Source organism: Manihot esculenta, chromosome 6 (assembly GCF_001659605.2).
Source record: "Manihot esculenta cultivar AM560-2 chromosome 6, M.esculenta_v8, whole genome shotgun sequence".
NCBI classification, from domain to species: domain Eukaryota; kingdom Viridiplantae; phylum Streptophyta; class Magnoliopsida; order Malpighiales; family Euphorbiaceae; genus Manihot; species Manihot esculenta.
Window position 1 is genome coordinate 1535549 of NC_035166.2, and position 19237 is coordinate 1554785.

General features: G+C 29.7%; 1 protein-coding gene and 1 long non-coding RNA gene across 3 annotated transcripts; both read left to right on the forward strand.

Moving 5' to 3' along the window:
- The first annotated feature begins 1310 nt into the window (after window positions 1-1310).
- LOC110616737 lies at window positions 1311-5013 on the forward strand. Of its 2 annotated transcripts, none has more exons than XR_002488251.2 (4): window positions 1311-1450; window positions 1535-1689; window positions 1861-1989; window positions 4728-5013. It is a non-coding gene; the product is annotated as an uncharacterized LOC110616737 (long non-coding RNA). The 2 variants fall into 2 exon arrangements; XR_002488252.2 differs by having other exon boundaries at window positions 1317-1450; window positions 1524-1689.
- Window positions 5014-16660: 11647 nt separating this feature from the next.
- Window positions 16661-18956, forward strand: LOC110616559 (non-specific lipid transfer protein GPI-anchored 31). The gene is made up of 3 exons (XM_021758959.2): window positions 16661-17116; window positions 17248-17274; window positions 18560-18956. Exons 1-3 carry the CDS (start codon window positions 16675-16677, stop codon window positions 18727-18729), a joined length of 639 nt encoding a protein of 212 aa, XP_021614651.1. The 5' UTR covers window positions 16661-16674; the 3' UTR covers window positions 18730-18956.
- The last annotated feature ends 281 nt before the right edge of the window (window positions 18957-19237 follow it).

The following is a 19237-nucleotide window of genomic DNA, read 5'->3' on the forward strand; positions in this document are numbered from 1 at the left end:
TGCCGGTAGGTATAATTAGGGGTGAAATGAAAATCAAACCGAATCGATTTTGGTCAGAAATTGAATCGAACTGAACCTATTTGATTCGGTTCGATTCGGTTTGACCAATTTTAATTTTTAATAATTTTTTTATTTTTTATACTTTATTTCTAATATTTTAAAATTTAATTAAAATATTTTATTCTTAATATGATTTAATTTCTTTATATTATTGAAAAAATATATTATTATCACTAATCGATTCGGTTCGATTATTTCAGTTTTTGCTGATTAAAATCGAACCGAACCGAAATAACTAAAATTTTTGAAATTAAAAATTAAACCAAACCGAAATATATAAAAAACTGAACTAAATTTTTAAGTCAATTCAATTCAATTAATTTTTTTAATTTGAATCGAATACTGCTCATCTCGAGATATAATAATATAATTGATGAGCAAGGTGTATATCATGAGCAAGGTGTATGCACATTACATAGACAAGAATTACTGCTCATCTCGAGATATAATAATATAATTGATGAGCAAGGTGTATATCATGAGCAAGGTGTATGCACATTACATAGACAAGAATTACTGGTTGCTCTTTTAGAATTTACTATTTTTTTTTACGACTTACGGTATGTGTATTTTATTTATAATCGTTATTATAATTGTAATTTATATTTTTTATTTAAATAAGGAGAATAATTAAAAAAATTAATTTAATTTATATAAAAAAATTTAATTTTCAGTCGAGCGATATGTTAAGAAAATTAAATTCCTATCTTTTAATTTGTCCTTTTTTAAAAAAAAATCGAATATCAAATCTTTTGCAAGGTAACGATATCATATAAAAGTAAAATTTTAATTTTTAATAATAAATTTAATTTTTTAATAAATTTTTATTTAAATTATATGAAAACTTTAATTTGATAGAATTTAAGAATAAATAAGGCTAAATATTTTAAATTGATATGAACTTTAAAATTTAATTTAGATGCCAAAAATTAGAATGAATTAATTAGGAGTATGTGGGAAATCATAGATTTGAATATTTTTAGACGTTGAATTCGATCAAATTATATTAAATGAATTAATAAATAAAAGAATTAAGTTAGGATAATTTTACATTTATAAAATAATATTTATGTTGAACTTTAATTTTATGTATTAGGTCTCGTTTATACAATTAATTAATTAGTAAAATAAAAATAAATAATTAAAAAAACTATATTTTAAAATTTATATTTTAATAAAAATATTTTTATATAAATTATTAATTAATTAATTAACAATATATAAACAAGTAGAGTTATTTGAAAGAAAGTCTTGTAGCACTGCAACTTGGCCCAACCCGACCTACACAAAATGCCCAAAAGCTTCATGTAATTTTCTCTAACTTCTCTCTCCTAGGGTTTCATATGGCTCAGAGATGATAGGGCAGTCAGCCTCGCTGGGGAAAGAATGGGTAAGATGAATTGAATCCTCTGAAATCTGGAAATAAATTTCTCTTTTGAGATATTGAAATGTGTTATCTTAAGCTGTATTGCAGCGAGAATCAAGGTCCATGAGCTGAGACAGAAGACGAAGACTGAGCTCTTCAATCAGTTAAAGGATCTTAAGGCTGAGATTCCAGAGCTTCGCGTCGCCAAGGTCACTGGTGGTGACCCTAACAAGCTCTCCAAGATGTAGTCTCTCTGTCTTTAGGTGCAATTGATTCTTTTTCGTAATCTTAATTTGCCCTTGTAATTAAGGATTTTTAGGCTTTTGTAGGATAGATTTTGCCTTTTTTTTAAAAAAAATAAAATAAAATTATGTAACAGTATTTATTTTGTTGAATTTTTTATGCTTATGGTTGTTTGATTGTCTATTGCTCAGGTCTTGGCAGTGATTTCCCGGAAGCAGAAGGCTGCACTTGCAGAAGCATACAAGAACAAGAAGTTCTTAACCCGTGTTCTGCGTCCTAAGAAGACCAGAGCTATAAGCAGGAGACTTACTAAGCACCAGGTAGTTTTATGTTATTTAGGTTGCTATAATAGCTAAGGTTTACATCATCTTTCTTTCAAACTTTATTGTTATCTAGGTTCTTTTTATTTTGTAGAAATTAACTTGAACATGAAATATATTTTCAATAAAATATATTATCCAAAAATTAATTTATTTTACACTATTTGATTCTAATATTAAAATAAAAAAATGTCAACCTGTTATAAATAAAATTTTTGAAGTATAGAAATGATGTTTTTCTTTTTTCATCATATAAGATCAGTTAAAAGTAATTTAAGGAAAATATTTTCTTTGATAAAAGTTGTAAGTGCTCCAAAGTAGTCCAAACACCAAAACATGTGAAAAATATTTTTTTGAACAAAATGTTTTCTATGAAAAAAATGAAGTCTTAAAATGATATTTTAATATTAATATTCAAAGTAAAGTCGATATAATATTTTTTTTTATTTATCTGAAATCTATATTTATGTACATATATGCATAAGCATAATGTGAACTATGTGAAGTCTTTATAGTTTGTTGGTATTCATTTGGGTATGCTAAATAGCTTTTGGAAGACGACTTGTTGTTTCTCTTTTGCCCTAAAGAAACAAAGACTGTATTGTCATTTGGGTCACCCAAAATTCTCTATATAACTGGCTGTTCAATGGAGGCCAGTTCAATTTAGGGTTTATACACGATGAAATCCTCCTCTTTGAGTGTTTTAACTGGCTATTCAATAGAGGCCGATTCAATTTAGGGTTTGTACACTATGAAATCCTCCTCTTTGTGTGGCAATTGGCGTCTGAGATTTTGGGTTAATCTTTGAAAAGTAGAGTTGTTTAAATGTCGCACATAGTTCTTCTTGGGAACTAATATTATAGTTTCCAGGATTTTATCTGTGCGTATAGCAAAATCCTCTCTGCTTGAGCCATCTTTTTTTCTTCGTGGAGATGTGCTCCAATGTTATTGGATCACATTTGTTTATTTTCCTGCATTTTTTCTACTTCATTTTGGATAGTATTGTAATGTCTTAACAAGTTAAACAGATTTAGCTGTGTGTTTAAGCGTTTAACTATTTCACCATGGATAATAAATATATGCCAAACATCTTTATCTTAATTTGAAATCTTGCAGTTTCAATCAATATCAATTCGACTGTCCCGTGTAGTATTATCCTGTGTAGAGGAGTACCTGCATTACCCCGTTTAGCACCAATTCAATCCTCTTCCAAAGACTGTTTAGTATTATCTGATGTTAGGACTCTGCCTAACTCGATCAAGAAATAGAGGAAAGGGGAAGGAAATAGAAGAAAGGGGAGAGGTATAAAAGGAAGGCAGAATAGAGAAGAGGAAGAAGGAAGAAGAAGAGAGATCGAGAGGGAGAAGGAGAGAGAGAGAGAAAGAGAATTGAGTGAGAGATAAAATGATTGTATTATTTGATTGATATTCTATTTACAACTCAATTCACTATTTATACTATTACAACTATAATAATCTTAACACTGATGTGGAGGAGTACTCTCAATACCACTGATACTACTCCCAAGTGGCCCAAGTCTCCAAGATAGAAATACAATAAAATTGTACACACAGACACAATGATGAATATAGACAAACTTTAAAGGTTTTACATTATTCACCTGTTCTTAGAAAAATATTTTTCACATGGTGGTGTATGGAGCACTTAAAAATTTAATCAGAGAAAAATATTTTCTTTGAATTATTTTTAATTGATTCTCTTTTGAACAGAAAAACTACATCGTTTTCTATACTTAAAAATTTTACTTCATTTTCTATACTTAAACATTTTACTTGCACCATTGAATTTTTTACCAAAATCTTATGGACATTTTTTTTAATATTAGAATCAAATAATGTAAAATAAATTACTTTTTGGATAATAATTTTTTTGAAAACATATTTCATGTACTAAGTTAATTTCTACAAAATAAAAAGAACCTAAATGGCAATAAAGTTTGAAAGCAAGATGATGTTAACCTAAATTTCTACACTGTCTTATTGTGGAATCTGAAACAACTGCAAGATGTATAACAACTCTAGAACTGTAGAGTAGACATTGTGCATGGATATATCACAAATACAGGAAAATTGTTGAGGAAAATGTTCATTTGGATTTTTCATTTGTGAAAAGGAGTTGATGAACATTCTTGATTTCTTGCATATATCTAGTCTTGCTGATATCCCATGAGCTGGTCTATTTCTGCTGGTGTGCACCATGAGATTGCTTACTACTTTTGCAAGGAGTGTTTGTTTTCTGGCTTATGATCACATGTATACTGAGCCTATTCGGCATTACAGTTGTTGAGAAAAACACGATCTTAAAAATCCTATTTAGAAGATAATTAAAAAATAATTTAAAATTATTTTTGACATAATTTAGTCATTTGATATAAAAAAACTTTTTCCACACTGCGTTTTTCAGCAGCGGTCTAATGGTGCTTTTTATCGAAAAACACTTTTCTGGCCTCCAAACTCTTCTTTTGTTTCTTTGTGGCTTGTTTTGTGCATTTTCTCTAGTCAAAGTTTTACTTCAAATACTATTGCGATATGCAATTCTTAATTTTTTTTCATTCTTTCCCATTTGGAACCTCTATATTTACCTTGCTGGACCCCCTGGTGACAACATTATGTGTGAAGTTGTATTTGATTTCAGTTGTTTGTGGGTTGTGGCACATTATTTTTCTTGTCATGTATGAATTTGCTTCTTAGATAAGATTTTAATCTGTTGTTGTGCAGCAATCATGAAAGACTGAACGTGAGAAGAAGAGAGAAATGTACTTTCCCATGAGAAAGCATGCTATTAAGGTGTAGGGTGGTATCTTCAGGATAGGCTGCTTTTATATTTTGCAATTATAGACCAATTTTATTGACAAGTTTTGATTTAGGTTATGAATATGAACTTGCTTCTTTTGATCTTAGCAAGATTTATATTGTAACGTTAGTTGCATATTAATTTCTTTTCATGTACCTTGGATCCTTAGTGATATTTTCCTTTTTTGTTTTAAATATGGGTTTTCTGTTTTGTTCGAGTGTCTGATCTTTACTCCTTTTGCAATAGATTTACTTTCATGAATTGCCAATTGACCTATATGCCTGAGCTATGAAATTATATTCGATATTTCCTTTTGATCCTTAATATACTTCATATTGAACTTCCAGAAATTAAGTTCTCCTTATGTTTGCCAAGATAGCTGCTTTTCCCCTTGTAAGTTTTTTTTTTGGGTAAATTAGTAAAAACCTCTTCAGTTTCAGCCTAACAATTTTTTAATTGGCTGACATTTACTTTTGTAAATAATTTGGTCCTGCCATAAAGGTAAATACAATTGATAACACGAAAAGCTTGCAACACCAAATTTCTCACAATTGCACTCAGCAACACAAGGGAATCGACAGAAATATAATTAGAGGAGGGGTAATGATCTCATCGCTGGACCCAAAAATGGCTAACTCCTTATTGAGTGCAGGAGGAAGATATCACCGGCATCACTTCAAGTCACAAAAAGTGCGATCGGGGTAAACAAAAAATATTAGAGTATAAAGCTTGAGTCACGGAAAGTTAATGAATATAATTGGGTGGAATGAGAGTTTGAATATAATTGGGTGGAATGAGAGTTAATAGGGTTGACATCTTTTTATTAAAGGAGAGATAGAGTTCCTTATATCAATGGTCGAGGTTTGAAGGAGAGACTGTGAGTTTTTTGTATAAAACCTGTCTTTTAACGTGGTTGGTTTAGAAATATGTATATTCTGGTTCTCTCGTATAGGACGGTGAAGTGTTGTGGTAGATAGATATGTTAGGTGATTTTTTAATAGCGGACAGACAGTTAATAAATATTAAGCTGCTTAGTTTTTATTCATTGCATATGTTAAGTCTGTTGTCAATCCTATCACATGTACAATTATGATTCTAATAAGGTCCTGTGCGCATTAAAAAATTGGTCTACATGCTCCAAATATCAGTGAAACCTGGATATTATACAGGTTAGGTCTTCTATTATCGTGATGCTGCAACGTGAGAGGTCGCCTGGAGCAGCAACATGGAGGTTGCTTGTAGCTGTGACGTCGGCGATGTGGGTCATCTATAGTTGCTACTCCGAAGGGCTAGGATTTTTATTCTAAAATGATAAATATATATATATAATTTAACGGTCTAGATTTATTAAAAATGAATGGTTAGAATTTAAAGTTAGAATAAAAAAAAAAAAACTCATTGTGGACACCAGAATTTAATCCATAAAAAAGTTATTACCATCAAGATACAATTTGAAGGTTATGTTTGATTTTAGCTTCAAAACTATATATATGATCCATTCGATTCTATCAAAATTTTATTTTTTAAAATTGAATCGAATCGATTAAATTAAAAATTTTAAAAATTAAAATTGAATAAAATCAATTTATTATATAAATTAAATTATATTATTAAATTAAATTAATTCAATTAAATTTTTTAATTTAAATTAAATAGTACTCAACCCTGACAGTAACTCTTAAAAAAACTAATAAATTAAAGTAACCGCCTCTTTAAAAGAAAGAGAGAGAAAATCTTAACCACCAACGAGTGCTCTTATGATTTATGAAACTCATTTATTTTTGTTAATGTAAATTACTTTTTGAATGTGACATGAAGTTTGAGATGAAACTCGGTATTTGATTGATGATAGAGTTCTTTTTACATAAAATTAGTTGTATTTGGTTAAGTATGTGATTTATGGTCTTAATTATAATTATTGGGTGCAATATATTTATATTGTTATATTATATTATATTATATTATAAATATTTAATTTTAAATTATATAAGTATATATTATTATGGGTTAGCATTTAGTCAGTTTGGTTCAAAAATGAATTGAATTGAATAAACTGAAAATTAATATTTTGATTTTTATGAAAATCGAACCGAATTGATTTTGGTTATAAACTAAATTGAACCGAATCGGTCTAATTCAATTAAATTCAATTTGATTTTATTAATTTAAATTTTTAATAAATTTTTTATTTTTACACTTATTTTAGTATTTTAAAATTTAATTAAAATATTTTAATTTTAATATGATCTAATCTCTCTGCATTATTGAAAATAATATAATATTATTACTAATCGGTTCGATTCGATTTTTTGTATTTTTTATAATCAAAATCAAATTAAACTGAAATAACTGAAATTTTTTAAAATTAAAAATTAAATCGAATATAAATAAATAAAAAATTAAATCAAAATTTTAAATTAATTTAATTTAATTAATTTTTTTAATTTAAATCGAATATTATCACTCCTGTATATTATATACACATAATACACTAGTTTTTACTGCGGATGTAAATAAAATTTAATTTGATTTAGTGGACCGAGAAATATCAATTATAAATAAAGGCTCATCGAATTTCTATTTTTTACTAAAATATTCTTATACCCTCTTTTCATAATTAAGAATTTTGCAAAAAATTAACTCAATTAATTTTTTTAATATGAAAAAATTTAATTATTTTATTTTAAAATAAATTGAAATTTTATATTATTTTGTGAAAATTTATTTTATAAAGTAAAAGAAAATTAAAATATTTAATAGCTGAGATTTAGGTCTTGCATCTTGAAGGACTTTCGTACTTTAATTTAATAATTATAAAATTTAATTTATTTTCTAAATCATAAATTTGAGACATTGCAGCAAAATTAATTCTTAAATTAGAAATTTTGAAATACTATACTTTTCAAGAGGAGATTGTGAACATCACTAGTATTAGATGATGTTGAAAGTACATATGCTTAGATATGATGTTAATAAGAAAAATTATTATTTAGTTTTTATAGTTTAATAAAATTAATTATTTTTAATTATGTTTAGTATCACAATCTCCCATCTCTCTTTATTTTAAGTAAAAATAAAATTAATGGTAAAAAAAATAATAAATCTATATATACATTTGTTTATATATTTTATTTTTTAAATTAAAATTAAATAATAAAAATAATTTTTTAAAAAAATATTTTCTATAAAAAATATTTTTTAAATACAAATTATTTTTCTGCTAAACCTAATTTCTACAATTCTTTAATTATTTATCTATTAACTTTTTAAATTCAATTTACCCTATTGATGTAATCAATATTAAAATATAACGAGAATTTTTAATTTTTTAAATATTTAAAAGCTAAAAATAATTGAAAGGTTAATTAAAAAATAATTTCTATAATTCTTTAATTATTTATCTATTAACTTTTAAATTTAATTTATTCTATTAGTGTAATTAATATTAAAGTATGAGGAGAATTTTTTATTTTTTTAAAATATTTAAAGATTAAAAATAATAAATTATTTTAAATATTAATAATATTTTAATATATTTTTAAAATTAAAAATTTACTAATAAATTTTTTTATAATATAAAGATTAAATAATAATATTTTCTTTTACTAATAAAAAACTTGAGTTTTGTATTTTTTTTTATAATTATAAAAATTAATGTTGTTAATAACCATATAGTAAAAATAAATTACTGGTTAAAATATAGAATATATTTATTAAAAAATAGTTAAAATTTATCTATTAAAAATAAAAAAAACTTCAATTATAAGTTAATTTTTAATATTTTATATGTCAATTTTTTTTTCTCTGGCTGAATAATTCATTATCTAAAAATTACATATTCAAATAATTCGAATTCATACTAAACAAATTTATTATAAAAAAATATTTTCTTTTAAATTTTAAAAATATTTTTAAAAATTGAAATTAAAATTACAGATTAAGAGAGAAAGGTTACCGTTATATTACTTTATTTTTTAAAAAAGAAATAGTTTCCACCTAAAGAAAGCAAACTTTTAGAATGGGAAAGGGGTCCCACTAGAGAACATGGTGAATCAGCATGTGGAATCATAGCTGGTATGCCACAAACTCAATAAAAGCTTACATCTCTCTCTCTTCCATCATTGCCAAAACCTCAATAAATAAATAAATAAAATAAAATATCTAAAAATTAATTATAAAAAAATAATTAAAAGCAAACAGCATTGCATTTAACGTCAACAGTATTAAATTGAAAAAATTAATTTAAAATTTTAATTTAATTTTTTATTTATTTCGATTCGATTCAATTTTTAATTTTAAAAATTTTAATTATCTCAATTCAATTCGATTTTAATTAAAAAAACCGAAAAAATCAAACTGAATCGATTATAAATAATAATATATTATTTTTAATAATATAAAAAAATTAGATAATATTAAAATTAAATTTTAAAATATTAAAAATAAAGTATAAAAAATAAAAAATTTATTAAAAATTAAAACCGATCAAATTGAACTGAATGTAATCGAATCGAATCAATTGAATTTGATTCAATTTTTTATCAAAATTAATTCGATTCGATTTTTATAAATATTAAAATTTTAATTTTTATTTTATTCGATTTGATTTAATTTTAAATTAAACCGACTGAATCCTCAACATAATGTATCCCCAATTAAAGCACCAAACATGCATCCCCAATTAATGCACCAAACATGCAACTTTTAGATCCTTATAATTACCTATTGTTCACATTTTGACTAAAATTAATGATTTGTGTCTTCTCCCATTACTGCCATTATTAATTCATTCAAAATTCAATTTAACATGGGAAAAAACTTTATAATAATTAAATTATAAATTAACTATTTAATTTTTTAAAATTTGGCTTTAAATAAGCCTTTAAAGTTTTTTTTCAATCTAGGTATAAAAATTAAACAAATCTTTTAAATTTAAATAAATTACATTTTAATTTTTGAGTTATATAATAATTAACATATCAATTTTTATATTTTTTTTAAACTAAACACTTAAATTCTTTTATCTTTCAATTTATTTTTATGTTAGTTAAAAAATAAATGATTGGTCAAACTTAATAAAAAATATTTTTCTTTGCATAATATCTTTTATGTTTAAAAATATAACTCCTCTTTCTTTCTTTTTACCTGTGATGGTAGTAAAAATATGTTATGGCCGAAAGATAGAAATAAAAAATAATTAAACTGATGTGTTTTAATATATAAAATGTGAATGAGTTAAATTTTATTTTCAGAGATCGATGTGACCGGTCTTTTAACATATAAAAATAAAAAAAAATTTAAATATTTAAAATTACTTGAATTTTGATGAAATAAAATTTAAAATAGCAGAAAATCTAAAAAAAAATATAAATTTTATTTTGAATTTCAATCACCTTATTTTTAATTTATATTTTTTCCTGTTCTGTTTTATTTATTTTTCACTTTTTTTTAACTGATAAATATTTAGGGCCAATTCATGCATGCCTCTAAAGGTGTAGAAAAAGAAAAACAAGAAGAAGAAGATGCTAAAAGGAGTTGTCATAGACTCATAATCATTTGCAGATTAGGCTTTTTCGCCGCTGGTTTAGGGTAGAAAAGAAAAAAAAAAACTCTTTTACTTTTTGAAATTTCAAATCCAAAAGCTTGTCAAATCAAGTCAAATTAACCATTTCATGTGATCTCTTCATCATCTTCGTATTCTTTTTTCTTATTAAAAAAATAAAATATTTGAATCTCTTTTTTGATTTTGTTTGCCCTTTTTTGAATTTATATTTTTGAAAATATATATATTTTTTAAATTTAAATATTTATTAAGTCATAAATAAAATTTAAAAAAAATAAAAGAGGAAGATGAATTTTTTTTTCCTTGTCCACGAATTTTATTTTCTCTAAAGAGTATAAATGAAAAAGTGAAAGTGAGTGGTCCTTGGTTTATTTGCCACTTCCCATCATCACCTCATTTGATGATCACATGCCATTGTTTTCTAGTTTCCCTTGTAGAATCTTCTAGCTTATCAAAATATTTCAATTGTTCAAATTTCAAAAATTATGTCAACCTGAAAATTTTTTTATTTTCTCAATAATTTTTTATCAGAAATAAAAATTATATTAATAACAATTTAATTTTCACATTCATTTTTAAATAATTTTTTTATTATTAAATTAAGTCAATAATTTCATAAATTTTATTAGAAAATATAGAAAGATATGAGCGGGTAAGACGATATAAAAGGAAAGAATTAGACAAAACGACCTAGCAAACTATTAGAGGTGAATGACTAAATGACCAGACGAGATGATTCGCCAATTTGGCGGATGATCAGACGACCAAATGAGACGACTTGCTTATCTAATGAACAACCAGATGGCTTGACGACTTGAGATTGGCCTGATGTCCTGATGACTGATCTAGTAGCCGACCTAATATCACCAGATGGCCAAATCGATAACCAAATGACCTGATGAGCTGACAATATGATGTCACTTAATGATTAGATTGACGACCTGATTTTATGTGATTGTTTCCACTTAAACAAAAGAGTGAGATTTTTTTTATAATTTTGAGAAATTTTATAATTTTGTTATCAATCAGTTTAATTACTCGGTTAAAACTTTGCAATGTGATGTTGGTGGTCAGTATACAAGAAAAGATTTTCAGAATTTTGCTTCCAAAAAAGGTATTAAGTTACAGTAATATTGTCCCAATACTCAACAACAAAACGGAGTTGCTGAAAGATTGAACTGTACCCTTGTTATTATGGTTCGCATTTTGCTGGTTCAATCAAAGTTACCTAATGAGTTTTGGGTTGAGGGCATCTGTAATACCCGGCTCGAGTCCGGCATCGGCATTCCTGTAGTCCGGTGGAATCTTGGGTGTCGGAACCCTCGAGAAGGGTAATACATATGTTTTCTAAGGTATTTTCCCTTATTTTCATGTTGTGAAGTGTTAAAAGCATTGAGTTTTGAAAGAAAAGCAACAAGGGAGAAATGCAACGGTTCGGCCGCCGAAGGTCACTTTCGGCCGCCGAACATTGCATGGTTTCGGCTTCACGTTCGGCTGCCGAAGGTGGTCTGGCCAGCCACCTATAAAAGGGCCAAGGGTCGGTGGAAGGAGGTTATTTCTCCTCCACTTGCAGCCAGAGGTGAGTTCCAGCCTCTCCCACGTTGACTTTCATGTTTTCCATGATTTTCATCAAATCTTTCAAGAGTTTTAAGAGTTTTGGTGACTTTTGAAGGTTTTGAGCAAAAGAACCACGTTTTGAAGATTGGAGCTTTGGAAGAGCTTTTCTTCATATCTCCACGTTAGGATCCTTCATCCTCAAGTTGTTTAAGAGGTAAGTGAAGATCCTGAGCTTCTTTGATGATTTTGAAAGGTTTTATGAAGTTTGTGTGGGTAGTAGGCATGTTTAGGTTTAGGTGAGGTTTTTGGTGATTTGTGGTGTTCAAGCATGTTTAAGTGTTATGTGCTATGTTTGTTTGGGGTTTTAGGGTAGTTTAGACCCCTTTGTGCATCTCTATGTGTATATGCTAGTTGGGAGTAGTTGCTATACATGTTTGTAGGTTTTTGGGCAAAGTTTGCATGAAACAGAGCAGGGTTCTGCCCTTCGGGCAAAACCAGGTTCGGCCGCCGAAGGAAGGTTCGGCCGCCGAAGGAAGGTTCGGCCGCCGAAGGAAGGTTCGGCCGCCGAACCCCTTGTGGAGGCAGTTTCGGCTGCCAAAGGTTGCCCCCGAAAGCTAGGCTTTCGGTTTAGAAAGGGACTTTCGGAGGTTGCCCCCGAAAGCTAGGCTTTCGGTTTAGAAAGGGACTTTCGGCCGCCGAAAGAGGGAGTTCGGCCGCCGAAAGTGTGTGAGTTTCGTCTCTGGACGAGACCTTCGGCCGCCGAAGGTGCCGCCGAACATGCATGAGTTTCGTCTCTGGAGTGGGGTTTCGGCCGCCGAACCTGCCGCCGAAAGTGCCCTGTCCAGCTTTCTTTTGCATGTTTTATGTGCTGGGTTTAGAATTGTTTAGAGGGGTTTTGGGAAGTTTCTTAGCGAGGTTCTTGAGTGAGTTTGGTCCCTCATTTGAGTCCACCTGTGTAGGTACGGACCAGAGGAATCAGGGAAGTCAGCAGTGAGTCCAGTGTCAGAACCTGCAGAGTCAGTTCAGAGATAACTAAAGGTGAGTGGAACTTAACTTAATGTTTTAAGATGAGAACTGAATATTTTATCATGCTTCATGCATCATGAATATGCTATAGGGTGAGTGCATTAGTATACACGAATATGACGCATTGCATTAATCCTTGTACTTGGCACTGCTCCTTGTACATTGTTTCTATGAGACGGCACGGACTTCGTGAGGATTCATTAGCCCTCAGAGGAAAGACCTGGAACAGCCCTACGGGGACCAGGCACAAAGACCTGGAACAGCCCTACGGGGACCAAGCACATGGTACTCCGGTACCCCAAATGAGATAGAGGGAGTTTTGATCCGTCCGGCCGAGGTGATGTGATTATGTGTTGCATTCCATGAGAGCATGTTTTAACACCTGTGATTTTATTACTATTCTACTCACTGGGCTATAGTAGCTCATCCCTCTCCCCTAACTCCAGTTGTGCAGGTTCAGAGGTCAGAGAGAACTCAGCAGGGTACAGGAAGAGTACAGAGTAGTGTAATAGCTAGTGTGGACATGTAAATGTAAAGAGATAGTGTATATGTACAGTGTATAGAATGGTGCTTGACTTATAAGAATTGTAATCCCTTTGTGGAGTCACATGATCAGTTTATGTATGTTTCTTTATTGTTGTATGTTTCTGAGCAAAATCAGGCTTAACATTATGAGTTTGATCCGCCTAGAGCCATGAGGAGCTCTAGTAGGGATTAGTAGAGAAGAGAGAGAGTGCATGCACAGGTTAAGCCTTGGAATGAAGAAAAGTCTTATGTTTTTTTTTTACAGAAAATGTATGATCATGTATGGGCTTTCACAGGTATACAGACAGGATAACAGGCTTACTACGGGTCCCGGCGACCTTAAGTCGATCTGGATCCTAGTGCCGGTGGCAGTTCGGTTTCCGGGCTGTTACAGCATCCATACTTTTGTGCATATCTATAATATTTTGCCCACTCCAACATTATTTTCAGTTTGTCCTTACAAAATGTTACAAAATAGCCTCCTTGCTCCTCGTTCAATTCATTGCATTTTCTTAGATTACTCAACAAATTATAAGGCTTACCATTGTTATGAACCTATTACAAGAAAGGTTTATATTTCTAGACATGTTGTGTTTAATGAATTTGAGTTCCCTTATACTTCTTTATCTATTTTGCAAGACTCCAACCCTAAGCCAAATTTGTTCACTACACTCCCTCCTTTTCCTCAACATGTTACCAATCTTCAAAATTGAAGCTCAATCCCTAATTCTTGTATTTTTAATTCTTTTCTAAACGTTACTGCCTTATCTACTACAATAGTATCTCCTCCAATTCTCTCTCCTATAGTCGATTCTCATTCTAATACTTTAGATCCCATTCCTCTTCAAATCATTCCAGATCCTCAAAATATCGATAATACTACTTCTCATCCTATTCCTAATACCCATCCTATGCTTACTCGTTCTAAAATAGGTCACAGTAAACCCAAATACCCTCTTTCCTTGTCTGCAATTCATACCTCTACTTCTTCGATAATACCCGAACCATGTTCTTTTAAGGAAGCTGAAAAACATATTGAGTGGTGCCAAGTCATGTTTCAGAAGTATAATACACTTATACCCATGAAACTTGAAGGTACCAAGAACAATTGATAAAAGTGTAATTGGTTCAAGATGGGTTTATAGAGTGAAATCAAGGTTTGATGGTACTTTAGAGCGGTATAAAGCTCGTCTAGTTGCCCAAGGTTTTGCTCAAGCTGCTGGAATTGACTATGATGAAACATACAGTCCGGTTGTCAAGCCAACTATAATTCAAACTACAATTCAAACTGTGCTCTCTTTGACTACTTCAAATGATTCACACATTCATCAATTAGATGTTAAAAAAGCAATTTTGCACGGTTTCTTAATGAAAGATGTTTATATGACTCAACCAAAGGGTTTTATTCATCCAAGTTATCCGAATTACTTTTGTAAATTGACTAAGACACTATATGATTTAAAATAGGCTCCAAGGGCTTGGTTCAGGAGGTTTATTGCTTTTCTAAAGGTAATGGAATTTTGGTGTAGTAGAGCTGATTCATCAATGTTTGTTTTGCGCTAAGGTTCTAATATTGCTATCTTGTTATTGTACATTGATGACATATTATGTCTCAACTGAAGTCTGAATTTGCGGGTTCCATGCACTATTTTCTTGGAATTCACCTGGTTAAGAACAAGAGTGGATTATTTTTGTATCAAGCAAAGTATGTTGGGATTTGCTTGTGTGAGTAGGTTTGGAATTTATAAAACTCATACTTACTCCTTCAGTTATTACTGAGAATAGTCCATTGATTGATGATCCAAAACTTTATCGGAGTTTAGTTGGTGCTCTTCAATACTTAACCTTCACACGGCCAGATATTGCTTTCGCAGTAAATCAAGTTTGTCAGTTTATACATTCTCCTCGTGAGGTTCATTTTAAGGCGGTTAAGCAGATACTCCGCTTTAAATCGTCTACAACATCTCTCCTAGCTTATTCAGATGCTGATTGAGCTGGTTGTCGCGACAAACATCACTCAGCAATTGGTTTTTGTGTGTTTTTTAGAAAGAATTTAATTTCATGGTCTGCTAAGAAACAAGCTATGATTTTGCGTTCAAGTGCCGAAGCAGAATACCGAGGAATTACAAGCACTGTCGCTGAGTTGCATTGGATTCAAAATTTACTCCAAGCATTGTGTGTGCCGTTGCAAGATCCTCTTTGATTTTATGTAATAATATTAGCACAAGGTATAATGCTAGAACCAAGAATACTGAATTGAATATTCACTTTGTTAGAGAAAAAGTTATAAGGAAAACTTTTTGAATGTCTTTATTAAAGGACTTTGTGTATAAGGAATTCAGTTATTTCGAAATAATCTCTTTGTTCACCACACATACATTGAGAGGATATTAAGATAATATTACATTTATCTTATCAAAATAAAATTTAAATTTTAAATATAAACTTATCAGTATAGAGCTTATTTCTTAATATATAGAGAATACTTTTTCATAAACGTTTTCGATAAAAAGTAATTTTGATAGGTTATGTAAGTTATGAAGATGATTTTTTTTTTAATAAATAGCTTTGATTGGATTTAAATTTAAAATATTTTAGTTCTGAAAATGATTTTTTTAACTAAAAAAATTTATATTAATAAAATGAAATGGCAAGAAAACGACTTGAAGAACTCCTTAATAAATTAGAAGATATCGATATAGGGTCTAAAGTTATTACATCAAGTAATAGAGATGAAACTTCGTTTTCAATATACTAATTAAGTTTTTTTTGGGCTTGTTCTTATCTTGTGTTTTTTTATTTATATTGTATTTTTATCGATTTCAAGATTTCGAGATTGATCTTTCCTCATCGTTAATTTATCTTAATGGTTAAATGCTATTTCAAAATATAATTAATTAAAAAAATTATTACTATATTTAAATAAATAAAACTTAGTTTTTTTTTCATTTTTTTAAATTTCTTGTAATTTTCTAATAATTTAAGTTGTAAATAATTGACATTTAAAAAAATACTTAAAACATTTTTCAATTATAGAATAAAGGAGATTTTATTATTAATAAAATTTCAATAATATATATTTTTTTATAAAAAAGTAAATATAAAACTACATCTCAATAAAGTAAGGGGCAGGGACCGTATGCCACGTGTCCCACCCCTCTTCATTGCACCGACTTGCTTTCCACTGTTCTCTCTCTCCGATGAGCTGCTTTTTAACGCCTATTTCTCCTTATTTATCTCCAACATCAAAACCCACTTCTTCACTACTCAACTCACTTTCATTCTCTCTCAAAATGGCTTCGAATTTCTCGCTCATCCTTTGCATTTTCTTCCTCTTCTCCATCTCTGCCACTCATGCTGCCTCCCACCGCGGCGCCGCCGCTCCGGCGCCTTCCGTCGACTGCTCCAGCTTGGTATTGAACATGGCAGACTGTTTGTCTTATGTTTCGAACGGCAGTACAACAGCCAAGCCAGAGGGTACTTGTTGCTCTGGATTGAAAACTGTGTTGAAATCTGATCCAGAGTGCCTCTGTGAAGCTTTCAAGAGTAGTTCTCAGTTGGGTGTTGTGTTGAATGTCACTAAAGCTCTTACTCTTCCTGATGCATGCAAACTCCATGCTCCTCCTGTCTCTAATTGTGGATGTGAGTCTCTTTTGTTTATGTTTTTCTTCATTTTCTGTTGTTTTCCTTTCTGGGTTTTTTTTTTTGGCTTGGATGAGTTTGGGGATTTTGATTTTGTGGTGATTGATTTTGTTGGGTGTTTGCTTTTGCAGTATCTTTGGCTCCTGCTGGTGCGCCTGGTATGTTCTGATCTTCTTAATTGATAATACTCTGCATCTTGATTATTTTATTTTTCAAATCTCTTTTTAATTTCTGATTATGTTGGGTTTTTTATTTTAATAATAATTACATGCAATCTATCTTCATTCAATCCAGAAGGCTATTTTATTTATTTGTAGCAGACATTCTCTGCTCTGATTTGGTCTCATCTATTAGATATCTTTCACACCCTTTTCCCTAATAATTTAATTTATTTAGTTTTTATTTTTGTAGTTGCAATCAAGTGATGATATCTCTGAAATGTGCTAATTATGCTTTGTTGGTGTGTATGAAAAAGATAGAGAAAATCTATGGTATATTCTGGCCTATTGAGGATCTGATACTCTTCAATTTGGCATTCAAGAACAAATTGAAACAATTTTCTAGTTGAATTTTCTCTTCTCATAGAAATGCAAATTTCTTTTTTTAATTTTTTTTTTTTTTTACTTTACCTTGCAAAAACACATTTCTTATGAAAATAAGATGCTGATTCTGCTTTTGTTTAAGATCTATATTCCAAATTATCAAAGTACTGAATTTGTGTGATTTTCCTCTGCACTGATATATAATGAAGTGGAACACATGGGTAATGTGCCTGATTGCAATTCAATCTGTGAGTTATGCTAGATGACAGGGAAATAATGCCTTTCTTAATACTTTTAATATGTTATCTAGCTTTATCATTTAGTTAGCATAATGAGTAAATGGAGAAGATGAAACCCACCCCCCATCTCCCCAACCCCACATGCTTGATGGAGAATTTTCTTTTTTCTTTTGGTTGGATATATAATTTTTTTTAGCTTCTCATCTTTACCCAAAAAGTCAATTGGTACACACTTGATTTAACTCCTATATAGTCTTACACGGTTTACATGCACTTCAAATTTTTAAGAGTTAAACAGTTGCACTTTTGTAAAGATTAGTTGTCAAAAGTTAACAACAAAAGGGTCAAAGGTCAAGCTGCCAACTTTTTATATGAAGTTTAGGGGCCTAATAATGTATTTGTCCTTTTTTTTTTGAACATTTACTGTCTTTATGTGCTGTATCCAAGCATGCTGGTTGTTTTCAAATGGATTCAGTTCATAAATCTAGAATGTGGAAAGGAAAGTGAGAAAAGTTCACTTGTTTTTGTATTGATCTATTTTGTTTTGTGGGGTGGGTGGGTGGGGTTAAGGATAGTTACATGTTTGCAATTTTGCATTTTGACATGTCATTTTCACTTGTCAAGTTGATTACTTTTATCAAATTGCTCAATTGCTGTCTTAGGTGTATCTCCACCCTCTATCGCTGCTGCACCTACTACGGACTCCGGATTGAACGTCCAAGCACCAGCACCATCTCCAGGATCCTCAGGGAGCTCAAGTTCTCATGGGTTATCTATCTCAATGGGATCTCTATTCATTGGCTTTGTACTTGCAGCCTTCTCTAGTTTTTGAGTAGTGAATTCGATACCATTTTGAGCCGGAGCGCAGAGGAGTTTATATATCATATGAGGAACTAATTTGATGTTTAGCATGGATTTGGTATTTTGAGTACTTGTAGTGATCCTCTTTTTTTCTGCATTTGTGTGAGTGCAGCAGATATGGATTCATTGTGGCTTAGCCAAAACTTGTTTTTGTGGGTTGAATATCTTTTCGGTATATAATGTTAATGCTTGTTTCTATTTTGATTTGTGATGCTTAGGATATGATGTTTGTGGAGAGTTTGAAATGGTTTTAAAAGATTCAAATTGAATTTTAAGTATACTAAATTGAAATACGAGAGTAAGTTTATCTTTGTGGTAATTTTGCAAGGAAAAAATTTAAATAAATTTTTATAAAGTAATTTATATTTTATTTGTATGTATTTTATAAGAATTTTGTAAAAAAAATAATTAAATTAAAATTTTATAATATTTAAAATTAACTTAAAAATGAAAAAATCAAATTTAAAAATGACATTATC